Source organism: Melospiza melodia, chromosome 5 (genome assembly GCF_035770615.1).
Source record: "Melospiza melodia melodia isolate bMelMel2 chromosome 5, bMelMel2.pri, whole genome shotgun sequence".
NCBI classification, from domain to species: domain Eukaryota; kingdom Metazoa; phylum Chordata; class Aves; order Passeriformes; family Passerellidae; genus Melospiza; species Melospiza melodia.
Genome location: NC_086198.1, coordinates 74,165,302 through 74,192,796, shown reverse-complemented (window position 1 = coordinate 74,192,796; position 27,495 = coordinate 74,165,302). Strand labels below are relative to the sequence as shown.

Sequence of the window (27,495 nt, the reverse complement as noted above, 5' to 3'; positions counted from 1 at the left end):
GGTCCCACCGGAGCGCCCCCGCTGCCCATCGCGACCCCCGGCGCTGCGGGAGCCGACGGAAAATCGCGGCGCGCTCCGCACCGCCTGCCGAGCGTAAGTGTGAGGGCGGGGGTAATGCGGGGGCCGGGCTGTGCTGCTGACTGCGGGATGGAGGTGCCGGAGGAGGAAAGTTTTCCCGGCGCTGCTAGCAGCGCGGAGCCCCAGGCGGCAAGGTGATGCCGCGGGAGCCGCAGCCACGCCGGGGGTGGCGGGAACTGGGTCTCCGTGAGGCCGCGGTTGCGGGGAAGGGGGAGCGGAGCTCGCCGCGGGGGTTCCCCGGGACTCTCGCTGTGTGGCCGGCGGGAGCCGGAGGCCGAGGGCCGCCGCTGTCCGCCCGGCGGGCAGCGCACCTGTGTGGCCGGCGGGGCCGCTCGGGGGGCGCCGTCCCCGGCCCTCCCCCCGCCTGTCCCCGGCGGGAGGGCCCGCGGGCCGCCCGCCCCTCGGGGCCGCTCTCCCGCCCTGCGCGGCCGCGGCCCCTGGCCTCTCGCCGGGGCGGGACGGGCGCGACTTCGGGCAGAGACTGAAGTGCCGTCGGATCCCGGCGGGACACAGTGCCCGACCAAGCCGAGGTGGCAAGTATAGCGGGCTCGCTCGGTAGTTAGCAGGGCAGGAGCTGGCGGCCGGGCCGTGCTCCTCCCGGAGCGGATCGGCAAGCGCCACGGCCCCCGTTTAACTCCTGGTGAAGTCTAGGATTAAATCGGCTCCTGAAGCCTGCCCCTCGCATTGTCACGTCACCTTAGCACCGCTTGGCCGCCATGCAGGCGAAGGTAAAACGTTGTGGAGTTAGAAATAACCTTTCCTTTGCTAGATGTCTTTTGTTGGTGTTCTTTTTTTTTTTTTAGGGTTTTTGTTTGGTTGGTTTTTAATTTTTTTGTTTATTTATTTTTTTAACCGAAATGGGAGTAGGAGTTACTTGCCTCGGACGGCTGTCCGGTGAGTGCCTGGCACAGCGAGGGGAGCCCTGGCAAAGGAAGGCTTAGCAAGGCGAGCCTGCGCTGGGAGAGCACAGCACCTCTCTGGAGCTCGGGAGAAAGACCTAGTGCAGAATAGCTTAAGTGGTCATTCAGGAGTTACATTAAAAAATACCTTAAAGATGTTCTGTGCACTTCCCTTTTGCTTCAGGTACTGTACATGCGTGGTCCAGTTTTATTCACTTCCTCGCCTGTGAGAATTCAGGAAGTGTCACTGTTTGTGGAACTGAACTCTGAAGGTTTAATTGTTGGGAAAAGCTGAATTTGAGTAGCTGATAGGAGAGCTCTGAAGACTTGACTTCATTTAAACTAATATTCATAAATATACATTACCTGTATTGAAAAGAAAGACTTGCATGTCTTCTGACTAGTGACTTTCCATCAAATACTTTTAAGATACCTGTGTGATAATCACATGAGCAGCTGGTGCTTGTGGGAGATGACTTATATCTGGATTTGATAATCTCACTTGACCCAGAAGACACTTATTTCAAATAAGCTTTTTTCACAGCTTTCACCTTGTATTTTTAGGAATTTATTGTTACTACCTAGTATTGAAATATAAAAACCCCAAAGCTGACTTGAGTAGCCTTTTTTTTACAAGCAGGCAAATGTTTCTGGGTTGTTTTTTTTTTTCCCCTGCACATGCTGTTATAGCTGTGGTACGGATCACAAGAGACACTGGGGTTAAGGGCGAGGGTTGGAGGCAGGCAAGAATGCTAAATGGTCTTTCCCTGTCCTAAGAATCCAAGCAAAACTTCCTCCAAGTTGCAGAGCTGCGAGGGAGCCCTTAGGTACTGTGAACATTTGACCCAGTCACCATCTGTTTAGCCAAAAGAGAAGCCTTCATATAAATAAAGATGTGTGAGTGAGATGAGTTGAAGACTCAGTGATAATAAAGATGTTATACAATCACCAAATTACCTGTATTTGCACTTATTCAGTATGAAGAAGTAAGGAACTGATAATATCGGCATAAAACTTACACCTTGCTGTGTAGGTGGTGTATTAGCCAGTTTTTACCCCGTGTTCATTATTAAACTCCAGCCTTGGAACCTCACAGCATTCATTGGTGTTGCTGTGGTACTTATCCACCTATTTTGCTGTAACATTCTCACATTTGATAATATTAGATGCCCCACCCATGGTGTATAAATAACTGATGTAAGAGAAGAAAGAGTATTTGAACCCACAGCTTTGAAGGATAACAAGTGTTGAAGTTATTCTACTGCATGAAATCTAGACAAGTTGTGCTATTCCTCTGCTTCAGCTTCACTTATTCAGCTTTTTATGTGGGTGCTTCAAAAATAAAAGTAGTAAATTCGTGGCAAATCAGATTCTGAAGTGAAGTCTGAGTGCATATGAAAACGGGGATGTGTTAGGCTTAGAAAAATATTCTTAGGTGCTGTGAGTGACATTGGTGCTCAGCTATGGAGCAGTATTGAGCGTGAGTGAGCCACTGTCCAGAAGCAGCCCCAAGCTTTAGAAATCCTTCCTGCAATTCTCATCCCCCAGCTCTCTCTGGGAAGAAGGTGCTTCTGCCAGGCTGGGTGCTGCCTCTGATGTCATGAGGCCAGAGCTTTGTTTAGCTACTGGCATAAATACAGTAATAAACCACCTGGTCTAAGGGAAGGTTTCAGCAAATCCTCCTGACCTGTGGTGTCTTAAAATCTCCTGCTCCCTCATGTTAAGAGAGCCTGTTTGTAAATAGGGCAGGTCCCCTGCATCAGGACAGTGTTTTTATTCACACCCAATGAACAAACACCTCCACCCACTGTTGTTTTAAAAGACTCCAGCTGCTCATGAATATAGGGTCAGGGAGGGCCGCCTAAATGTTTCTCTGTGCTTTCTCCCCAGCGCAGCCAGCAGAGCTGTTTCCTGTTCTTTGTTTCAAGGCTGGGGTTTGCGTCACACATTCCAAGTGGCATATGTGGTGCTCTTTCCTGTTTCAGGCTGTTTTCTGGCAGTTCGGTAGCCTGCCCAGGCCCCTTGTCACTGCCCCTCAACTCCCAATCCCCACCCGATGAGTTATCATCTCTCTACACACTCGGGATTGCTTAAGATGCCTGTGTTATGTCATAACGAGGGTTCCAAGTTAACCTTTAACATGCCCCTTCCACTCCAGTGCGCTTCTGGGGGTGAACTGGAGTTCTGAGCTCTGTTCGCTGAAAACTTGAACTCAGGTCTCCAGAAAGTTGTGAGCCAGTTTTCTGCTCTCACTTGCTCATCAGCTGATCTGGAATAGCTCCATTAAAGTCACAGAGTAGCACTGATGTATAAAGAGTGTATGTGAGAAGAAAGACCACTTCTGTAGGCTTGTAGTTATGAGAAGGTTTTGACTTCAGCCCTTGCTCAACCTGAACGGCACACTATGAGCACTTTGTATTTCCAAATCTCAAAAGAAGTTAGTATTTTCCCCTTATGCAGGCTAGAAGGTTCATTGTCTTCCAGATGTAATACAGAAAATGAGGCACTGCTGTCTAACTTTTCTTTGACATTAATAAGTACTGCTGTCCCACATTTTACATTTTTGAAGGCATAAAAGTAATTGTTTTACTCCTGTTTTTATATTTATCTTTCCCCCTCACCCTGTTGCAGGCAGACATAGTGAGAAATTGAGAGGAAATTGAGAAAAACATAAATCTTTCTGTTACTTTGACAGAAGAGCTAATGGGCCAGAGCTCACTGAAATAGAGAGAAAAACTTGCATTAACTTCAGTGTGCCCTGGATGAAAATGCAAGATATTTATTCTTCTGTGTTTCTTATGGCCTGGAATATGCATGGTTACTGTACACACAGAATTACTTCCACCCTTTCATTTTCCTCTTTTTTTTCCCCTCCAGTCATTTTTAAAGTAGTCTTTTAGTTCCTGCTCTTGCTCTTCTGGATGCTACAAGTTAGCTGTTTGAGATCACTGAAGGTATCTTTAGGAAGTATCTAAGTACACACTTTAAACTTCTTTCAGAGCTTAATTGTATGTGAAAAAAAATTTATTGGACTGTGTGCACCTAATTAACAGCAAACTGTTTTTTGTCTGTTCAGAAATCCAGATAAAAAGAAGTATTTGGCTGCACCGTTTTGGTAAGTTGTTTATTGATTATTTTAATGTGTTGCTCTCAGCTGCTTTTATTTTGTTGTTATTTCTGTTTGTTTTAGAATACCATGGATGAGTTTACCCATTAGCACACAATTATATATTTTAATTCTTGTACTGTTAATTTGCCCAAGATTTCAAACAGTTAATCTTTTTTTCCCAATGACAGAGGAAAAGAGTTGCATTTAACTGTGTTTAATATTGGAAACTGCTGTATAATAAGTGCAGTAAATTTTGTGGTTCACACCTTTTTGTAGCCAGAAGTTCTGTAAAATAGGGGACTGAGGTTAAAATTATAATAATTTTTGTAAACCAACTTTTAAATATTAATTAACACCGCTAACAGGAGGTCTTTTAGAGTTCTTTTATGCTGTCAGCGTTCAATCTTTGTGTTTTCATTCCGAGGCTAGTTGCTTCCAATCCAGAATATGAAGTTTGGCAGAGCTGGTTTTAGGAGAGCTTTAACTCTTCCCTGTGAAGCAGTCACTTGATGCCAAAGCTTCCTTTGAGGGTTTTGTAGCTGTAGGTGATATCTCCCAGGGGAAGAAAGTGTAAGTGTAGATCAGCCAAATGGAAAGACAAAGCTCCAACAGGTTTTAAATAGTAAACTAACTCAGAAGGGAAAAACCCTCCCACCAAACGCATGGTCTGTCTGTCGTGCAGTCCATGTGTGTTACCAACCAACCAGCTTGATCCATGAAGACATGACAGAATTTCCACTTTTTCTTTAAAGAGTCTAAGTTACTTTGATCACTGTCACATTTGTACTCACTGCACTGTCCAGCTCTTTTTCCTGGTTGTTTCGGGTTTTTTTTTTTTATTTCCATAGGTTCATAGAAGTTCATCACCATTTGCCCTGTATTTGGATTCTTGTTCAAATCTATCATTTAGGCTGTTATTCTTAAATGTATACTTCCTTTTTCTAGGATTAGATTTTATTTTCTTTGCCATGCTATAAAAATGTTGAATCTTTTTTTCACGTTTCCTGAAATAGCAGAACCCTTCTCATAAGAGAACAGTATTTTCTGTCATTTTCCCCTCACAATTAAATAGTTTAATATTTCTCTTTTCAAATTATCTTAAAAATTAACCTCTTAAGAAAAACACAACAAGAAAAGCGAAGCTCAGTTTGGAAGGGAAAGATTATCATACCATTCCACATACTTCATTTGTTTTCAAAAGTCTGATCTTTTATCCTTACTAGACTGTTTCTCCTTCTAAGAAGTAGCTTGAGACAGGAAACCAGACAGCAGTCTGCCCTGATAAGGGAGAATATTGTCTAATGGAGGTGCCTCAAGAGGTTCTCCTCTTAGATTCACTGAGTATACAACTGAAGATTGAACAGAGTTTACATGGGCTCAATTTTTCCTTGGTAAAGAAGGTATTTCCTTAACAAGCACTTCAAGAACATTTTTTCCCGAGATTTTTACATACAAGAATGCCATTTCCAGACACATGGCTTCAAAAAGCCTGCAACAGTATTAGCAGAAATTTAATTGAAATACTAATTGGTCAGCTACATGTCAGAGCAGTTCCAGGTCAAAAAAGGTGACATCAACAAAGTTATGATGCACAAGTTGTACAAACCACAAGTTTTTCAGCCTGCTTGCAGTCCTGAAAGGAGGAAGATGAAATATTTTCAAGTCTTTGCTAGGAAGCAAATGGAGTTTGAAATACTCAGTACCAGAATTCTGTAGAAATGCTCTTTTTCTTAATGCCTATCAATAAAACTTCAAGGAGAAAATTTTTGCCTAGGTACCATTTTCTTTTACAAAATATTCTAACTTTTTCAACAATTATTATTGTTACCCAGTGGAAATCCAGCAAATAAACACAGAAAGCTGTTGATCAGTAGAACATTTTCTTGGCATGCTGGTTCTTCCTGATTCTCCTTCTGCTCTGTTCCTCATGGTCTGGCTGCTCTGGTCTCTTCCCACAGCACCACGTCTGGACCTTTGGTGCTTTGGCTGAGTCTGACTGCTGGGCTGAGCTGGAGAGCTTCTTTGTCTGCTGCTATTTTGGGGTCAAGTGCAGTTAAGCACTTGCTTGCTTCCCATTAAAGTTAATGGAACATTAGAAACACTTTTTTGCTGACTGAGGTCTTGATGAGCAACTGGTACAGTAAAGTGCAAATACCTTATGAGCTCTGGAAATCAGCTTTTTTACCTTCTCCGGGGAACATTTGTCTCAGAAACTGGTTCCTCTCTGTCAAACTCTTTGGAGGTTCCACTGAAGACAGCTTTTCACCTGGATTGAGAAAACCTCCCTTCCCTTTTGGATTTCATCAGTGGAGAATCCTTTGATACTGTTGTTTCTCCCTTGTATCAGAGGAAGTTTGGCTTGAGGTTCACAGAAATCATAGGTTCAGAGCAACAGGTCTGAGTCCCAGAGTGCTTGGACTGAAGAGCTTTTGCAATGTGATAATGTTTGCTGCTGGATTCAAGCAGTGCTGCAGGAGCTGCAGTTCCTTGCAGAGGGCACTCATGCAGTGCTAATTTAGCAGATACCATTACATTTTTCTGTAATTATACTGACAATAACAATCATACCTTGAAGCTTCTAGACAGAAACTTGCTGTGCATGGGGCAGCATTTCTTTGTTTCCTCCGGGCACAAAGATTGAGGAAATAACCTGGTATATGTTCTCAGGCAGAGTGAAAAGGGTCAGAGTGTATGGTCTGCACCCCTTGTCTGCAGCAAAAGTCAGTCATGGGCTGCTCTTCCAGGTATTTCATGAGAGCATAGGCTTTATATTAGAACAAACCTTTGTTGGACATGCACAGTCAAAACTGGTCCTCCACCCCACCCTTTCCTTTCATAACAGGTCTGCAGAGTTGGTGGACCTTGAAGGTAGATGTGCAGGGTTGCTGGGAGTAGCTGCACTGGCAGTTGCCCTTTTGCAGCTGCTCTGCAGTGCAGATGTGAAGTCTGAGTGCATTCTTTAACCACTTTGCACATTTCATCCAGGGTAAATAATCCATATTGTCAGAATACACGTTTAAGTACCTTTCAGCTTTCATTTAATCTTAATTATGTCTCTGAACCAATAAACCGTACACCTGTCAGGAAGTTAATATTGACAAGTGTTCAATCCTGACAAGGTGATGAGCTCTAATGATAATTAACTTCCCTCCTGGAATGGATGCCTTGCTGTATACTGGATCTTAAGGACAGAATTTGTGTTGTTTCTGGCTTGCTGTCCTCACTGGACTTCAGATAGGGGAATACTGAGGGACTTTGCCTGGACTTTACCTTGCACCTGTCCCTATTTGCATACAAAACCCAGTTGCTTCATTTGTCTTTCTGAAGTACAGGGTGTGAGCAAAATCTTATCAAAAGCCAGGTCCTGTTTGGACAAGTTGGACTGACTTGGCAGATATCCACTGGGTGGAGTGAATGGGAGGAGGCAAGAAAGTAAAACTGGGTGGCTTGTTAGCAGAAAAAAAGAGGGAGAGCAAAAAAAAAAGAGGGTGGAATGTTTGCTTACCAGATTGCAGTTAATTATTTAGTTTCAGATTACATTCATATTAAATTCTTTTACCTTGCATGAGAAAACCCTTTAATGCAAAATAGTTTACCTAATAAAGTCAAAGACAGAACTTCTTATTTTTAATACATTTAACATGAATATGTTGTTGTCACCTCACCAGTTTTTCCTGAGCACCTCAGGAATGAGGGATGGTATTTTGATTTTCCAGAAATTATTTGTATATACTAAACAGTTTGCAGGCCTTCATACAAGTAGATTCTGAAATCACTCTGTAAATTAGAACCCAACTGTTTTTTCATTCCTCTGTAATAGAAACAGATAAGACTATTGACCTTCCCTATTGCCCCCTTCTCAAATGTTTAGGAGAGAAAGACTGAGAAGTTTTGAGTTAATAGGCATGATTTTACAAATATACTGGGGAAAACTACCTGCTTCTTAGTAGTACCATTCTTTATTTGTGTGTGAGTGTACATGCACATATTTGCTCACGAATGTGGTCCAAGCTATCAATTTGGAGCATTATTTTTAAATACAAAGAGGAGTCTTTAGTGAGTTTATTTACAGCCTTAGAAATACATCATTTTGAGCTAAATTTTAAATGCCAGATCCAAAGCTGACTTGTATTGACACTGTAGCAATCCTACAAGACCAAGTGTTGCATCTCAATTAATTTTCTGTTCTTGAAAATTGTGACTATAAAATGGGAAAAAGAAACCTGCTTAAGAGTAACATGATGAAGTGCTTGATTCCTGTACTCTGGTGCAGCATAGTAAATTTACATAAAAGTAAAGTTTTCCTCTGCTGTTCTTAGATGACTGCACTTGGGAAAGATTGAGAATTACTTTTCACTTTTGTTCAGGGTAGTACACTTCCTGTTGTCTATGTCAGTTTAATTCCTGCACAGTGATTTAGAGCTATCACAGGAAACACTGAAATCTGTAGCATGACACGTGAAATGTGTATCAAGTGTCTTTTCACACACTTTCTTGGAGCAAAAGGTTAGAATGAGTAATTCTTGAACTGAAGAAAATACAGTTTTAGAGTTACAAAAATTACACGAAGGATGAGCATCATTGCATTTACTTAGAACAACCTTCCTTCCTTCCTTCCTTCCTTCCTTCCTTCCTTCCTTCCTTCCTTCCTTCCTTCCTTCCTTCCTTCCTTCCTTCCTTCCTTCCTTCCTTCCTTCCTTCCTTCCTTCCTTCCTTCCTTCCTTCCTTCCTTCCTTCCTTCCTTCCTTCCTTCCTTCCTTCCTTCCTTCCTTCCTTCCTTCCTTCCTTCCTTCCTTCCTTCCTTCCTTCCTTCCTTCCTTCCTTCCTTCCTTCCTTCCTTCCTTCCTTCCTTCCTTCCTTCCTTCCTTCCTTCCTTCCTTCCTTCCTTCCTTCCTTCCTTCCTTCCTTCCTTCCTTCCTTCCTTCCTTCCTTCCTTCCTTCCTTCCTTCCTTCCTTCCTTCCTTCCTTCCTTCCTTCCTTCCTTCCTTCCTTCCTTCCTTCCTTCCTCCCTTCCTCCCTTCCTCCCTTCCTCCCTTCCTTCCTTCCTCCCTTCCTCCCTTCCTCCCTCCCTTCCTCCCTTCCTCCCTTCCTCCCTCCCCTCCCTCCCTCCCTCCCTCCCTCCCTTCCCTCCCTTCCCTCCTTCCTTCCCTCCCTCTATTTCTCTTCTTTCTTTCCTTTCTTCCTTCACTAAAGTACAAATTGGTGTGTTACTTTATCTATGCACATAGAAGCTAAAAATCAAAAGTTTCTGGAAACCTGAAAGGAATTAGTTCCAAATTCCTATATAGGAGCTCTGAGTGGCTCCATTTTACTGTAAACTTTTTTCATGTCTAAAAGCACTTCTCTGTTTTCACAGTGCAGATGAATGTGTGAGAATATGGGTGATGCAGAGATATGTGGATATATTTCTGGGAAGTCAGTATTCTGAAACATTAGTTCTAGCTATGTGACTTGTTGAAACCTGAGAAAGATAACTAGGTAACAGTTATCTAAATGATAACCATTCAAAGAAAATAGTAAAATTAAGAACCTTCTCACAAACATGCTTAAGGTATTTACAGAATTACCACAACTTTCAGCACATAGTGCTGTCTTACACCACTGCTCCCAAACTAAAACTACATACTGAACTGGAAATTTCATTTAGCTGCATCATTTGTTTCACTTTAGTTTTGCAATTCGTTTTTGTCAGGCCTTCAACTTTTATAAGGTGAATTATGAAGATACTATAATTTACTCTGAGACTTGTTTGTTTCCATTATTCAAAGCGCACACTCTTGTAATGTATTTCCAAAAGTCTTTAAACTTTATGTACCTGAATAACTAATGGTAGACTTGTAACAACTCATGCTGTCTCTCTTAACAAATTTTGATCTATAAACACATGTTAACTGCAGAATTGTCCATTAGCATAGGCCTATTAGAATTGTTTTAATTTGAGCAGGTACATCTTTAAATGTTCATTTACATTTCTGGGAGAATTTCCCAGCCACAGGTACGAATGTGTTGGTGAGCCTTCAGCCTGTCCTGCTGAAGGGGGTGAATTGCCGGTGCTGGAGTCTGGCTGTATTCGCTCCTTTCCAGTGCCATCTACCGGCCACATTGAATTTGTGTCATTTGCTTCTGTCCTCGCTCTTGAACCAGGTCGTGCCGCCCCCAGGCAGGGCTGTGGAGTCTGCGGGGTACGGTCAGAACTTGCTCCTTGGACATCAGTCATATAATGTATAACTCAAGTGATTTATAAACAACCTGGCAACATCTCAATGTCATTGTGAGCAAATTCCCTTTGCTCCTCCTTAGTTTCATTGTGCACCCTTATGGCTTTACCCAGAATGGGTATCTCCTTTCCCTCCCAGTATCTTTCCAAGATGACCATGGCAAATGTGTAGTACGAGAGCTATGACGTGCTTTATGCTAAATACTTTTATTTCAGGCATTTAGGGATTGGCCAAGTAAGGTTGAACACTGTAGGAAAAAAACCCTGAAATTTCACAGAATGCAAGCAGGTTTTTTAAAGTGCTTTTATTTTGCGCTGTTAGCACAGAGTTGTTCAATTGTCAGTAAATCTATTATCTTAATAATAACTAATATCTAATAACTGATTTATTATCTTGATACTAACTAATATCTAGTAACTGGTGCATTTTCTCTGTTAAGTCATTGTAGCATGTTGAATGTCCAAGTTAGTCTTGAATTTTAATCCTTTTTTTTGGCATTGATATCAGTGTCACTGTATGTGATCTATTGAGTGTTTCTGTTAGGATTCTTAGGAAAGAGAGATCCTTTCCAGAATCAGTTCACTTGTATAAACAAGATTATTCTGAGGTTGTAATGCTGATGAGAAATGTGTGGTCTAAACTCTGATGTGTTAAAACACTTGACAGCTAATGAAAGTGAAAATTCTGTGGTCTTGGTGTGCTGACATGCACAACAAAATTCAATTTGCCTTTCATTTAAAGTGAACAGATGTCCCTTTGCTTCAATAGTAATTTGGAAAGAAAAATCTTGCAATAAATTCAAAGATTTAAAAATCTGTGTTAGAGATGGATAAATATTCACATTAATCTGACAAACAAGTAAATTCTCTACAATTCAGAAAGTTGATTTGGGTATTTCCCATGGCTTTCTAATACCTTGTCTTTCCCCAACAGGACAGAACCTCAGAGGCATCAGAACAGGTGAATAAAAAAGATGCTAATGTTTGACCCAGTCCCTATCAAGCAAGAAGCCATGGAGCCTGTTTCAGTGGTAAGACTTTTCAAATATATTAGCCCTAAAGATGACTCTCTAGTTTTTCCACCTTTAAATTCATAATGAGATGTAATTAAGATTTGGACTAGGTTAGGAAAGCATGTGAAGCTCTATTTTGCTCTTAGTGCAATCAGATTCATGTTCTAGGAGAACTTTCTGTAGTTTATTAATTTATTGCCTTAACCTGAGCAGTTGCCTATGAGAGGAGGGAGCGTCCCTGTGTTCCTGAGCCAGTGCTCTGTAAATATCATCTCTGTGGCTCATGCTGCTCATGGAGGTGGGCTCAAATTAATTTGCCACGCTTCATGGTGAAGTGGCAATGGCCTGTGGTTTCAGTGTTACACCCTTGAACTAAGTGAACAGCTTCTTGCTGTGCCTTTTTTTGTTTTTCTCTTGGTTGTGGTAACAGGTGCCTGTGGCTAGCTCTGCTCTAAACAGCAGGAAATCAATCCTACAAAAACCCAAACCAACCCAGCTTTTTGCTGGGTAAACTGGTTGCACTGCTTTACCAAGTGAACAAATGAGAGCTAGGACGGGGGGAAAAAAGGGGAAGAGGAGACATTCCTCTTACTTACACTTTTTACTTCTTTAAAATGGGTTAAATTTCCATGAACTCAGAGAATAGGGTAATCTCAGAGAAGAGTCTGATACACAACAGCAGTGGGACATGTAGGTGGGAGCAGTACAGTGAGAATTGTGATGATATAGGCTGAAAGGAAGGGCTTTGACCTTGCTCCCTCCTCACCAGCTTTGTGTCTCCTTTGCGTGACTGAAGAATTGTGTGGTCTTAGAATGATTTGGAACCTTTGGATCAGCTCACTGAATAGTCAGAATTGCTAACTCACCAAAAATACTCATTTTTTGGTCAGATCAGGAAGCTGATCTGACTCATTCTGTGCAGCTGCTCAATGTTAGAGCAAGGGGAGAGAGGAGCATGAGAGAACCTCCCCTCTCAGCTTTTAGCCTGCAATAACAGATTAAGTGTAACATGAAGCCACACTCCTAGAAAGGCCAATCCATTAAAAGGGTGAAGTCAGTGTACATAACTCAGAGTGCATTAAACTTGTGCTCTGAATGGCATCTTTCAGTGAAAATATTGTTTCCTGTTTTATTTAAAATAGAGTAATTTTCATCAATTTAAATGCATCTCTAAACAGTCTGATTTCTTCAGGGCTATTAACAGCACTTCTGGGAGTTAAGTTTTTATGCATTTTAAAATTACAGTTTGACTTTTGTGGGCTGTATTTGCTGAAGAGTAATGATAGAAAAATAACTGTCACTGAAAGTACAACAAATTCCAACATTTGGGTCAAGAAAGAATTTTAGTATTGGCCAGCCTGTCACTTTAATTACAGTTACAGTGTAACTGTATTAAGATTAGTGGTGATTATCTGCTATAATCTAAGATTATTAATGGTGTCTGTTGAAATCAGAAAAGAGGCCAGTTTCACAGAAGTGTCATTGCTGTCTTTTGGGTCACCTTTTGTGCACATCTGCCTTCATCTCCCAAAGAAGGTTCTGCAATGGTTTGGGGCTCTGCACAGGACACACAAGTGCCCCAAACAGTTGTGTGCTTCTGCCAGATGGGCAAGGTCAATCCCTCAAAAAGCTCACCAGCAGAGGAGCGACCAATCTTTCCCAGACCAGCAGCTGAAGGAAAAACTGCTGTGGGAAAAACAACGGAGTGTTTCTGAGCCAAGTGCATTTTGAGGCTGGAGTTCCAGATATTGGTTATTCTGTACCATATCCTTCTCCCAGTGATGTGGTGCTTTCCATGGCATGTGGCATTGGACCTTTGGAGTCTTCTCATAAGTCAGTGTAATCACTCTGACCTGCTGTCAGAGACTACTCAGAGTGTTTTACCACATCTGTACGTTTTTCTTTTTGCCATTGCACGAGGGGAAAAAAAGCAGAAAAGAAAAAGCAGAAAGTCCAGAGGAAAGTATGGTTTCTGAGTGAAGTTTCCCTCACCGGACACTACTTTGTTTTCCCTCAGGCTGAGGACCATGTGTGTTTCAGCTTCTGTACACACAGAGGCTGCTTAGCCCAAAACCCTTGAGCTCCCCAGCCCTTCTTGGTCTTGTGGCTTCCTTGGAGCCCTGGTGCCACAACAGAAACTGCTCTGGAGACACCTCTAAAGGGAGGTATTGTGATATGGAGAGAAAATGAGAAAGTGAGTTAGTTTTCCTGAACACCTTTTGAGGAGGTGGAATGAGAGAGAAATTGTGAGTGTGATGTTGAGAGGTGCTGAGCAGAACAGACTGGGCAAACATAACTAGGAAATCTGCAATCAGGATTATTTGTGTTGCATCTTTCATTCTGATAGAATCATTAGAGGCCAAATTAAATTAAGCCTCTTGGGAATATCTCACTCTTCTCTCTGAATGTAGGTGTATTCTTTACACTGTAGGTGTGAAGTCTTTGTGTCTCTAAAACATCACAGTAGTTGGAGGGGTAGGAGGAAATTAGTAATGGTTTTGACACCACTGTATTTCAGGGTGTGTGGCTGAAAGGATTAACTATATTCTCAGGTGACTGAAGCTTGCACCCACACTATTTCATCACTCTACCAACAGCTCATGCCATTTATTGAAATTAATTATTGAACATATATTATGATAGTTCCTAATGAGCTACTGACGAAGTCATCCAAGTCCTACCTACAGGACTACTTATTTGCTGTGAGGACTTTTTAAAGGACTTTTTAAACATTTGGACCAGTTACCATTTGGTGAAACAAGTTCCTTTTTTGTTTGAATTGGAATAAACAGTTTTTCTCCAGTCTCCAGCAGCATTTCTACCCTTTTGCAGGCTGTGCACCAGAATCAATCACAATCGTCATCACTCCCTCATCGAAGAATACAGAAGCTCTGTGAGCATCCAGACAGTTATTCCTTGAATTCCCACCAGGTGTTTTCAGGATAAGGATACACCTAGGGATGCTTGTTCTTTATTAGACTCATTGACCAAAAGCATTCCTGGAGATTTACATTTGACAAGCTTTTTCCTTTTTAGCATTCTTGCAATGGAAGAGAAGTTCATAGGCAGTGACATTGTGATCATCCCTGACAAACCTGCAGCACTGTAAATGCACTGGTGCTTAGTGGTGGAATGGTAACAGTTCATTACAGCTGGGTGAACTCTCTACTGTAAACCAATAACAGGAGTTTTAGCAGAAGTATTTAATGTTCCTTACCTGTTAAATTTTTTTGGGTATGCCCATAATTTGATCTGATTTAATAGATACCAAATGCTGTTAAATATTAAATTATATCAATATATAGTGGTCTCCATCACTTAGAATGCTGATAATTTCATAGCTTGGCTCAGCAGTTCTGGGAAGTCTACAGACAGTACTTCTTGCAATAATGGCATTTAATAAAATTCTGATGAACCAATTACCATCAAAGATGAATGCTTCTATAGATGGAATTTGTAAGAATAGTCATAAAGAGAATATATAACTTGCAGAGATTTTAATGTAATATTTACTGTTGAAGATTAATCACCATTTTGTGTGCTGCTTTATTTGAATGTTTTATGGACTGAGGGACTCAGCTTTGTTGTTCTGTCACAGTGCTACGAATGCAGGAGGAAAATGTAATATTTTTTAAACTCAGTGTTTCAAACAGTAACTGAAAAGAAGAAAATTATATTTGTGTCATTTTGCAAAAACACCTCCCATTACCGTTGACATTTAAAATGAACCAAGTGTTTCCTTGTAGGGAAGGCAGGAAGATGTATTGACAGAAGTGTTCACCCCAGGAAGAAAAATAATTGAAATGTTATTGAAATAATTTTATAAAAATACAATGGTTTTATGCTTCTCATGTTTCACTTTATACCATTTTGAACATTTATAATCCCACTCATCAAAATACTTTTGGTGCCAAGGAAGTAATTAGTTTTTTATTATTAGTTTACTTACCTAAAATCCAAAGATAGCATTTTATTTCAAAAAATTGACAACACAACTAAAAAATTATGTGCATTGCATTTTCTGTGTCTCACTTTTGTGTTAGAGCATCACATCAGTTTCCATTGTGAGTTAGCTGTTAGTAAACAACATCAGTTTTTAACAGTTTTTAAATACAGTATTGGTCTAGATATTTGTTTAATAATACTGCACTCTAATGCTAATACTTCTCGGTTTACAAAAATCACTAGATATGTGTGTTTTACCATACATATGTACATACATACATATCTATATATAAATATATAAATTATTACTAAATTGTGGAGATCGTCACATAGTCAAGATTTGCTTTGGAGTTTATATTGTAATGGGAACTGCTAGCTGCTAACAGGAATATTCTTCCAGCATACCAAATGTTTATCCTTGTACTCATTTTCCAAAATTACACTGGCTTGTTAACTGCTTTATATCTCAAAAAATTATTTAGAAAGGTTTAGATTTTACCTTTTGCACTTTTGAGTTACTCATCCATTACTTTTATAGTTCAGCTGAGTATTTTGTATTGATTGTAGGGTTCAAATTCATAATTTCCTTCTTTAGTGGTGATTGTTTTTCAATTATTTTAGCAGTTGATTGGGACCCATTACTTGCAATTCTAAGCCCAGCTGAGCTCTCCTGTTTCTAGAATTGATGATCCTCAGCACACAGTTACATGCTTGGCATAGCAGATTATCTCCCAGGTCAGTTAAGAAATGTGCAGGCATGAATATATGACAGGCAATTTTAAAGGGAGAAAAGTAGTTGAATAAGCCTTGAGGATTTGTTTTCATAATCTGTCTTACTTGCTTCTGAAACAGTTAGTGAATCAGAACTGAACTTCCTATGAGGGGAATCTGAGGCTTTATTTAATTCCATTTTATTTAGAAACTACATCAAAGTGCTTTCTTGAAACTTTTTCATTTTGCCTGTTTTATTGGCTGCCTTTCTTTTTCAGCAGTAGCTGCTTCTATGTGTTGATTTATTATTTGATTTTCTGTATTTCTTTTCCACTCCTTCTGACAGTCATACCCATCCAATTACATGGACCAAATGAAGCCAAACAAATACGGCGTCATTTATTCTACACCAAGTATGTTGCACAATAAATTCTACTCCAGCCCTGAAGGACTATCAAATGGGATCCAGATGGAGCCAGTAGACCTCACGGTAAATAAACGGAGCTCGCCGCCTTCAACTGGAAGTTCTCCTTCCCCACTAAAATTTCAGACTGTGCACAGGAGAAGTTCACCTGGATTGACTCTGTCCTCCCCCAGCTCACCTCTCAGTAAATTCACACCGTCACCCCCAGGAGTGCAGCCTCTTTCCATGCCAATAACAATCCCTCCTGTAATGGCCGCTGCTCTCTCACGCCATGGACTCAGGAGCCCTGGGATACTCCCGGTTATCCAGCCTGTTGTGGTCCAGCCAGTTCCTTTCATGTATGCTCCCCATCTCCAGCAGCCCATCATGGTGTCCACAGTTCTCCCAGATGATATGGAAACTCCAAGTAGCATGCAAGGTTGGTATTGTCAGAATTGCTTTTTATGCTGCCTGATCTCCACAAAATAAGACAAATATCCAAGCACTTGGTTTCTGTGGGTTGTTGATATTTTAGGAAGTGGAAAGTAATTTCTGTTCTTCCAGAATAAACAGGCATAGAATTTGTTGTGTAAATATTTTACCAGACTTACCAAGGTCATAGGATCACAGAATCAATTAGGTTGAAAAGACCTCTGAGATCATAGAGTCCAAGCTGTGACCCAACACCACCTTTCCAACCAGACCATGGCACTGAGTGCCACAGCCAGTCTTTCCTTAAGAACCTCCAGGGACAGTGACTCCACTACCTCCCTGGGCTGCCCATTCCAATGTTTAATCACCCTTTCTGGGAAGAAATTCTTCCTCCTGTCCAAACTAAACCTCCGCTGGTGCACCTTGAAGCCATTTCCTCTTGTCCTTTCAGGCAGTTGCAGAGAGTGATGAGGTCTCCTCTGAACCTCATTTTCTCCAGGATAAACAATCCCAGCTCCCTCAGCTGCTCCTCACAGGCCTTGTTCTCCAGACCCTTCACCAGCTCCATTACTCTTGTTTGTATCTACATAAACTATTGATCTATTGAGATTTGGACTGACAATAGCATCAGACTGATGAAAATTAATAGAAATGTTTTGAGTCATAGTTATCAGGAGATAACTAAAACTGAAAGATTTTGTATTTAATTGTCACAGTAAATGTAGAACTGATGGATTTGTTTTAACTATAGGGGTTTTTTGTATATTATTTATTTCCATAACTCTTCATAATTTTTCTGTGTTGCCTTCCCTCTCCTCCCTTCTGCCATACAGTGCCTGTCATTGAGTCTTACGAGAAGCCCACACTGAAGAAAACAATCAAAGTAGAGCCAGGAAGTGAACCATCAAAGACTGACTTCTATCCTGAACAAATGTCACCTCCAATGATGACCTCATTGTCTCCTCAGCAAGTAATGTTGCAAGAGTAAGTAGCTAACAGTGGTCCCAAGATCAGCAGAGCAATGGAAAGCAGCTCACTACAGCAGTTAGCAGTTCTGAGGAGTGGGAAAGATTGTTGCTGTGCTTTAGAATGTGTAATAAAACACACATTCATCCCTCCCACCACTGCCACTGTGAAACGTGATTTCAACTTTCTTTTCCCCCTTCTTCAGCAGTACAGGAGTTGATACATATTTATACCTTGCAATAGATATGCAAGGTGTAATATATATATATATTTCTATCATGCATTTCTAAAGTGATAACAGGTTACAATTCCACAATTTACTGAAAGTAGGACTCCCAATAAGCCAGTGATAACCTACTTATGTAAAACCAGCGGCAAAATTGAAAGAAGCTTAAAAGACAGTTCATACTGGTATCTCTATTCATGTTACTTGAAATACCTTTCTTTAAAATGAGTGTTGTGACTTTTTCTTCTTGGAGGACTTCTTTGTCTTTTCAAAAATTTTGCCTGCTTGGTGGGAAGAACCTCTTCAGCCTTACAAGTCCTGTGCATATAAGTGAAATTGCATTTTTACCTGAGGCCTTTGTTTTGTGGGTGATTTTTTGGCACCTCAAGTACTGAAGTTACTGAAGGCACCTTCATCAGTACTGAAGTTTCTGAAGCTTTCTTCCCTCACAGCCACTTTTTCCATCCCAGTATTAACTCATTGTGCTGGCATAGCTGTTACTGGGGCCCCTGCATGAACTGGGTCACAGATCTAATGGGTTTTAAAACAGTGCTGTTTGCAGAAGAAAGGACAAGGACCAGAAGAATAAATTAGGTCTGGGGCATAAACCTTTTAATTGAAAACATTAAAAAATTCTCAGTTCTCCTCTCATGAGGAGCCATGGGCACCCTTCCATTTCCTGTTTTTCTGGGGAAAATCCTGTCAGCTTACTAAAACCCTGGAATGACCTAGAGCCAGGCTCATCCTTCAGCAGACAGTGCCCTGGGTTGGCAGGCAGGCTGCCAGTGTGGCTCTGGCAGGAGCTGAAGGTGGGAGCTGAGCAGGGCTCACAGCACAGAACCTCACACTCCATTTCTGCATTTGCCTCTTGCTCACTGTCATCCTTGAGGTGGTTGTGTTTGACCTCACCTCACAGAGTAAGGGAAAGAGGCCTTCAAGTCACGTACCCAGTGTGAGTTGGTTCAGAGAGAGAAAGAAAAGCAGGGATGGATGGGTGGTCTCGTGTATTTCCTCCAGAACACTGCCTCGTCCTCCTGCAGAGGGCCCTGGGGTTCAAAAGCACACCACAGCACCAGGGCTGGCTGCATTCCACAGCAGCCTTCTTGTGGGCACCCCTCCTTGTCTTCACACAGTCTGGATGCACCTCCTGGACTGCAAGCTCTTGGCAATTGGCTGCCAGCAAGCTGTTATAAATGATATGCTGTTTCTTTTAAATCACCTTATACATGTTTATTACATAAAATAGTAAACATGCATGTTTACTAGTTAGTAACTTACCTTCCATAATGGACACACAAGGGAGTCAGGTCCTTATGTAGCTGGAACTAACTGCTGCTAGGTCAGGACTATCAAATGGTTCAGTTTACTTTTTGTCTTTGTTAAGTCTCTTTAACAAGAGCAAACCAGTAAGTGCTGTTCCTGGCTGGTACCACACCCTTCCTCCAGGGCTGAGACTTCTGCAGGCTTGTCACCTGCATTAGTGATTTGCATTATTTATTTCCCAATGGGTGTAGTTTCCCCAGCAAACCCATCCACTGAGCAAAGAATATAAAATTTGGTATCATATGTAGATAGCTTGTTACAGAAAACATTTGTATGTCCATGTTTCCTAAGCATCAGCTCTGCTTGCCCATGTAGAGTGTGATGTTCATTCTGTCCGTGCATTGTAACAGCTTAAATTGCATTGTAGCTGTCCTGTGGAACTCTAGTTCTTGCTCCTGGAGCCAGCCCTTTCAAGTTCACATTCTGCTGTGTCCAAAACAAATTTATAAACTTCATTTATCATTAAAAAAATTACATAGACAACTCACACAAGTTAAAAGATGAGATGCTTAAACCTTTATTTTTAAAGAATGTTTTTGTCTCACAGCTTTATGAGCTATAGTTAGGCATTGAATTTTTTATCGCTATTCTTTGGTTCCAGTTGCCAAGAGTGTACTGTTCAGACACCTAAGTTACATTAAATGGGCATAGAAAACCTTTAGTCTCACTGAAGTGACTTATTTAAGACTTTTTAAGTGACTTATTTTGGTTTAGTGTTAGCTTTTGGCAGTATATCTATCTATATCTGGATATCTATATCTGTCTATCTATCTATAAAAATAATGTTGGTGACATTTCTGGGGGGATGGTGGGACTTTCTAGTATGTCTGATTGTCGATGTAACTGCAGTTATTTCTGAAATCAAATTTGAGGTAAGAGTATAAGGAGCCTCATAAACATATTGTCATGCAAGTTTCAAAGTCTAACTCACGCTGTCAACATAGTGTGGTCTGTGGTAAAGAAGAAAAAGCTGTTGAAGTTTTAACATAATTTTTAGAAGGTACTCTTACCTATTGAATAGTGCCAAATGGTACATACATGAACTTACATCTAGTTGTGGAAGAGGGAACGAAAGAATTAGGGCTGTGCTTTTATTATTGGCACTTACTTCATATTTACCTCTGACACCACCCTGACCATTTTTTAAAACTGCCACACCCTATATGATTATTGATAACATTCTGTTGTCTTGCCAGCCTCCTCTCCCATAAGGGGAAAAGGAGACATTCTCAGTGCTTTTTCCAGACACTTGCAGATTGAAAACCTAAATCACAAATGGTGTATGGCCAATATCCTTTTTCTCCCTTTTCCCAGATGTTACCATGTCCAGGACTAGCCTCCACACATAATAATTTAGACCAAGTCTGTTTGCTGTCCTAAGCCTGAGCTTCTCCAAAAAGACTGGTATGCAACTGCACTGAAACTGAGCATTGCTTTGGAGAGCTGTTTCTTTGGAAGCTAGAAGCCTGCCTTCTTATTTAAGAGTGTGTGTGTCTCTGTCTAACATCACCATCTGGGGTTTTCTGCCATTATAATATTTTTAGCTAGACTTAATGTGTACTTGAAGAATACATCACCCAACAGTCACAGAACCACCCAAGAAAGATGATTTGGTTCCCAGTTTCCAGCTCCTAGCTCTTAAGAAAAGAATCAGTAACAGAATTCAAGTTTTCTCACATCGGTTATCTGCATCCTGCTGCTGTGGGGTCATAGAAAAATCTTTTCTTCTTAAGCCACGCACAGGATTCTCTGTCTTCAGCACATGCCCTTTATTTTGCTGAGGGAAGTAGGAATTCAGTGTTTCTGAAAATTAGGCCCTCAAGGAACTTGGAGTAAGTAACCAATAGAACCCAGTATTACAAAACATGAGTTGATTGGTAAAAACACGTGAAATGCATTAACTTAGAAAAGACAGGAGTTTCTAGAAGGTTCCTTTCTGTTGCATGGGGGAGCTGGCTTTGCAACAAGGAATGCTAATATCTGCACATTATAATCTACACGTACTTTTTTGACAAAAATGAGTTTTTTAAGATTGATGTGGAAGAAAGAATCTAGGTTGTCCTCAGTTCTACAGTAGGGGTGTCATTCAACAGTCAAAGACTGCTTTTAAGAAGCCTGTATGTTTTCGCACACGTGAACATTTATGGGTTTGTTTACAGCAGAAGTCCACATTTAGTTCATATATGTCTTACCTGCACTGTACCTGTGGGCTTCTAAAGTGAAAAATTATGTTTAAGAAGGTGGAGGGACAACTTCAGACATCCTGTGGGTGTGCCACACAGGCTAAGCTCTACTTTTAGGAATTGACGTCAGTGGTACAGGGAGGCCGCACCCTGCTGCCAGCACCAAACAGGAAATTCTTAATTACATTCTAAAGGAGGGGCTGGAACAATAAAGATTGAGTTCTGCTTTGAAACCCTAAAGATACAATTTCTTTAATAATATGGAATAGCTGTTTCCAATTACAATCAAATTAGTTGTATTTGAAGGGGAAAAAGTAGTGAACAAATGCAAGAAAAGTTCACTCAGGGTTAAGAAATTGGGTTTGACTGAAAAACACAAAGTTGAATGGGGTTTTTCCTCTGAAAGTTTTAAAAAGGAGCTAGGAAGTAGTAAAAATGGCTACATCATGCCACAAAGTGAGTAAACATTTAAAAATATTACTGCTAAAATACACAAAATTTGCTAAACCCTGTTGAATTTTTCGACATGCATGTAATGTTGTTCTTTCTGCCAAGAGACAGAGTGGTAGTGAATAAAAGGCTCTGTTATGAATCATATTAGCTGAGGTTTGCTGTGCTAAATGTTTTTGATTTTAACATTAATTTAACTTTGCAGGAATCACCCTTCAGTTATAGTTCAGCCAGGAAAGAGACCTTTACCTGTGGAATCCCCAGACACACAACGAAAACGCAGAATACATCGATGTGATTATGAAGGCTGCAACAAGGTCTACACTAAAAGCTCCCACCTGAAAGCTCACCGAAGAACCCATACAGGTCAGAGCATAGCTGTGCTTCTCTTTCATCGAGTCTGTGGTAAAATAGTAGGCTGAGCTTTTTACTTCTGCTAATGGCCAGGTGACCTCAGGTGTAAATAACAAAATGACAGAAGGTAGATCTGGCATTGTTGTGAAAATAATTATAGGCTGAGAAAAAGACAGAGGATGTAGTAGGAAAAACCTACAACAAGAGACTGTAAGCCAGAACAGGTTCAGAGTGCATGCTGATGTGTGTTACATTCACTGGCTCTTCACTCATTTTGTGTCCAGTTGCTTGCAGTTTACTCAATCTGCACACCCTGCAAACACCAAATCAGTTCAAATTGCTCTGGCTCACCTATGATATCACTGTTAAATTTGACTGTAATTTCTATGGGAGTAGCCCATTTGCAGAAGTTTGGACAGTGTGCCAAATACAAACACGTCTGCTCTGTGAAGATGCTAACCACTGGTGCAGTGATGCTTTTTATCTGAATGCGTATTCAGTAAACATATCCCCATCTTTGCTCTCCACAGAAATGTTCATCTTTGCATGCTGAATGACTATATATACATCCAAGGTTTTTACAAGGGTACCTCTTTTAGGAAAAATGGAGCCCAGTTCATCTCTGTTGTGCATCAAGCCAGCCATTTACCTGTTGGGCAATACAGAGGTGTTAAAGGAGGAGGATGACATTAGTAATGATAGAGAAAGAGTTTAAGTTGAGGTACTTGCAACCATGATGCCAGTCATTTACACTGCAATAAATTTTAGAAATCACAAGATTTCTGCCTGTTGTGCTTTATGGTAGCACAGTCCTTTCCCCCAGCAAGCTAGAAAATGAGATCTTGATTTTGAAAATATTTGAAGAAATGCTTAAACCTTCATCCTTCTGGGTGTCATAATATAAAACAAGTGCTAATATGGCAGAGAGAGGAATAGAGAGACAATAAAAAAATAAGTTGTGGCAGGTAGCAATTTTTGGTCAGTTAACTTTGACTACACAGTTTCTAGCACAGAGTACTCTTCAGCTTTGAGCTGTTTGGAGGCTTTTTGAGTAAGCATTGAAGTACTTACTGAAATTTGGCAAGGCAGTAGAATGAATCTATCAGATTTATGTGTGAACTTAATGTGATCAGAACCGGTGTGTTCACATCTTAAATCCTCACTTCTGTGTTTCCTTTTCCAGGAGAAAAACCGTACAAATGCACTTGGGAGGGGTGCACGTGGAAGTTTGCTCGTTCTGATGAACTGACGCGGCATTTCCGCAAGCACACAGGAATCAAACCCTTCCAGTGTCCAGACTGTGACCGCAGCTTTTCTCGCTCGGACCATCTCGCTCTTCACAGGAAACGCCACATGCTAGTCTGAATGTCTTCTCTCCCTGACTCCTGCCACACTTTTTTGTTTTTTACACATGCATTTTAATTTGGATTCAGCTGGTCTGGATCTCTGAGTTTATACCATTAAAAGCTTACGTATGGTCAGTAACAGATGTTATCTAACCCTTCTATGTCCTTGCCACGGGTCAGACCTAAAGAATGTGAACACTTCTTTTTTTTCTTCTGGGGATGCTAAGCAAACCCTTTCTGCATTCAGTATGTTTATTGTATTTCATTTGTGAATAAGGGAATTTTTAAACTAACAGCTTTTGTTGGTTTCTTCATATAATCAACCCAGCATATACTGATAAAATAGTAAATGTTATTGAATATCCAAAATGCTAGTCCTTGCCAGAGACTATTATTTATGTGCCCCATAAGGGATACACTCTCATTTTATGCTCAACAATGCAATGAATGGACTTTACCAGCTGTGTTGATTTCTGCAGTGTGGTTCATACAACAGTTTTAGGAAGACACCTGATTTAGAAATCCCCTCTGCCCAAACAGTGAGTAATACTGAGGAAATAAATCTAAACAGTGTAATTGCTTTACAGAAAGATTGAGTCATAGTATCATTTACCCCAGTCAAGAAGAAAAATGGGCAGGAATTGGTCCGTACACAATACTGTGCATCTAAACCAATGCCATCTGTCATCTGTATAATAGTGTAGTATATATCCTTGTTTTTCTTGCATAATGCCCCAGTGGATTTGTTAAAGGAAGACTTTGTGTGACTCTGTATGTCTGGTTTCTGTGCAAGTGTATGGATGGAACGGCTTGAAGCTGAGTCAGGGGTTTACCATCAGGAAGTTCTTCACCCAGAGGGTGGTTGGGCACTGGAACAGGCTTCCCAGGGAAGTGGTCACAGCACCAAGCCTGTCTGAGTTAAGCATCTGGACAATGCTCTCAGGCACATGGTGTAACTTTTGGGGTGTCCTCTGCAGGGCCAGGAGTTGGACTCGATGATCCTGATGGGTCCCTTCCGACTCAGCATATTCTATGATTCTGTGAGTCTTATGGTACTCGCCTGTGATTTGGCATTAAATGACTTTCATGGAAACCTACTGCACCTCATTTCAGGGATATAGATTATCCCCCTGCAATCATGCCCCTGCATTTCTTCTAAATAATTTTTTTGTCCTTGCCGTACTTCAGAAAATAGCAATCATTAAGTCAAAAATGCTCTGAACTGTACTGTGTGAGTACCACTGTAATACACTACAGTATTTAAAATTATTGATCCACAATATTTTTATGAGAAGATGGCATCAGATATGAAGTACTTCTGATGATAAATTGAGTCATGTATCTGTTTTGGATAAAAGCACATACCAAATCATCCAGTCTGGTTTGTGACTCTGGTAGTCTCTCCATGGAAGGTACAGCAGCTTCCCTGTGGATGTGTCTATTGCATTAAAACCATGCCCATTAGCAAACAGAACTACATAGCTAAAAGAAACTGAATTCAAGCAACCTGCAGTTGCCCCTAGAAGTGTTCCTGTCTTGGATCCTCTGAAAGGAAGGTTTCTGGCTGGCAGACTTTGTGGCACTGCAAGGAAACAGGATGTATTTCTCTACACACACGCACAAGCACATTCCCCTTCCTTGCCTTATGTAAGGTAACCACCGTTCCCTGTACGTTAAACATACTGAAGTCAGCTTTTCCTTTCTTTTGGGAAAAACCCAGTGAACAATGGAGGTGTGGGGGGAGGAAGAGTTTGGTAGAACCCTGCAGGAGACAGGTGGAGTGTCCATCTGCAGGTGGGAAGTTTGAGCTTGTGGAGCAGGTAGGCTGTGCTTCTATAAGCAATGGAGCCCAATGCCAAACAGTCTTGGAGATGCAAGAGTGTGAGTGCAAGGAGCCTTTATGTGGTGATAGGACTTCACCAGCTGTTCTGCTGACATCCACATGCCTGTGGAATTAGAGAAGGAGAGGTTTGTACTTCCTGTAGAAAAATGCTCTGACAGCAATTGCTCTATTCCAGCTCCACACATCCTCACCACCTCGGCAGGGCTGCATCTCGTGTCCTACAGCTCTCCCTCATCTGCTCACGTGTGGTACTGAAACACCCGGCACATGAATTGGCCTTTTTTCTTTCTTGGTAGGGCAGATTGTTAGTGACATTGAGAAACTTGTGGGAAAGAGACTGATATTAATGAGCAACTGTTCCAGAATGTGGACTTCCTACTTTTCATTTTTTTGGTAGCAGAATTTGCTCTTGGTTTTATTGGCAATTTTGTGACTCCAGGCCCGTCACTGGCTGGGAGGTTGTGTGGAGGGAGCCCTGTGGCGTCAGTCACAAGTCTACAGACATTTAGTACCCTGGGATGAAAACAATTCTCTGTTCTGTTGATGAGGGGCAAAACAGATACTAGAAAATAAGCACCTTAATGGCAACTAAGGTCCCATTTCTACCTTAAAAATGCAAATTTATAAAATTCAGGATGTTTAAGGAACATTTCTTTCTAATGCTCTGTTTCTCTTTTGAGGTTTACATAAAATGTTTTCATTAGTATGTTTTTTAATATTTTTTAAATCAGTACCTTGAAAGCAGAACTTTTTTGTAACTAAGAGTTACTTCAGATGATTTAGTCTGGGTTATTTGCCATGTTAATTCATTAGCTTATGTACCTTTTTCCTGAAAGTATTTCTACACTAATGATGGGGTCTAATATAGTGGAGATTGAGCAAAACTTTCAAATTTCATCCATGTGTCTTGTGAATTAGGCCAACTGAAATTTCAAGATTAAATATAAGTATTTGAGATTATTACATGATAATGCTTTCCTTATAGGATTTTTCGGTTGTGTCTGTGGTGTCTTTGTGGGATGTCTAAAAGGTCACAAACAAATACACTTATAGCTGAATGTGAATTCACATCTTAACCAGCTCATTGAGTAATTTTAGCAAACTTTGATTTGTAGGATACCTTGCAACTTTGAAATGTACTCAAACACTTTGCAAAACCAGTTATTCCATCTATGCCCTAAAGAAAAGCCAGTTTAGACAAAATCCTAATCCTGGAGAATGAGTATATTTAACCCCCCCACACTTTCTCTGTAACAGTATTGCACGGTGCAGTGTGTAACAGGTAATACTGTTTTACTAAAATGTGTCTGTTTAAGCTATTTGATTATAATAAATTACTAGTTTGTAGTACAATTGCAAGAAACTAAGCAGGTATGAATGTGTGGGGTTTATTTAAATGTACACATGGCATTTTGCAGTGATACTTCTAATGCCACATCTTGTTCAAATATGTTGTCTCTGCCAAGGTTAGCAACATGATGGATACAAATCCTTCCTAAAAATTTACAAAGCATTTTACATCTCTTAAGAGGGCTAGACCATTTTTCATTATATTTTACAGATATTAGCACTTAATGTACTTTAGAGGGTCAAAATAATCTTTTTGCTTAGCATCTCTCACCTGCAAATAGAGCAAGGACTTTTATTTACTTTGATACTTCTATAAACTATGCAGAATTTTTAAAATAAAATGTAATATATTTTATAAGCTAATAAGACAAAATGGCTAATTAAAGGTTTCTAGCGTGCATTACTATAACTTGCAAATATGGAGACATTTTGGTAATCTTTTCTTACTAAAGATGTGAATGTTTAATGTACTTTCACTGTTTCTACTTTGGTAGTCCAATGGGAAGTCAGTAATGACATTTTGTCATGTCAAACTGTGAACATAAAAAATTTGTACTGTACAGTCCTCATACTATATTTAGTATATTTAGTATATTTAGTGCACAGTGCATATGTACTATACTTGTTAATAAAACACTCAGAATGTT

General features: G+C 40.6%; 1 protein-coding gene across 3 annotated transcripts; it reads left to right on the top strand.

Moving 5' to 3' along the window:
- KLF3 (KLF transcription factor 3) lies at positions 1 to 27,495 on the top strand. 3 transcript variants are annotated; one of them, XM_063157425.1, is made up of 7 exons: positions 1 to 93; positions 4,054 to 4,092; positions 11,238 to 11,334; positions 16,319 to 16,814; positions 17,641 to 17,791; positions 22,161 to 22,321; positions 23,493 to 27,495. In XM_063157425.1, exons 3-7 carry the CDS (start codon positions 11,278 to 11,280, stop codon positions 23,672 to 23,674), a joined length of 1,047 nt encoding a protein of 348 aa, XP_063013495.1. In that variant the 5' UTR covers positions 1 to 93; positions 4,054 to 4,092; positions 11,238 to 11,277; the 3' UTR covers positions 23,675 to 27,495. The 3 variants fall into 3 exon arrangements, with proteins under 3 accessions (XP_063013495.1, XP_063013497.1, XP_063013496.1); XM_063157427.1 differs by lacking the exon at positions 1 to 93 and adding an exon at positions 194 to 212; XM_063157426.1 differs by lacking the exon at positions 1 to 93 and adding an exon at positions 691 to 806.

Coding starts and splice junctions, on each gene's coding strand:
- KLF3 (XM_063157425.1), top strand. CDS start 11,278: ATGCTAATGTTTGACCCAGTCCCTATCAAGCAAGAAGCCATGGAGCCT. Junction 16,815..17,640: donor AACTCCAAGTAGCATGCAAG/GTTGGTATTGTC, acceptor TCTGCCATACAG/TGCCTGTCATTGAGTCTTAC. Junction 22,322..23,492: donor TCACCGAAGAACCCATACAG/GTCAGAGCATAG, acceptor TTCCTTTTCCAG/GAGAAAAACCGTACAAATGC.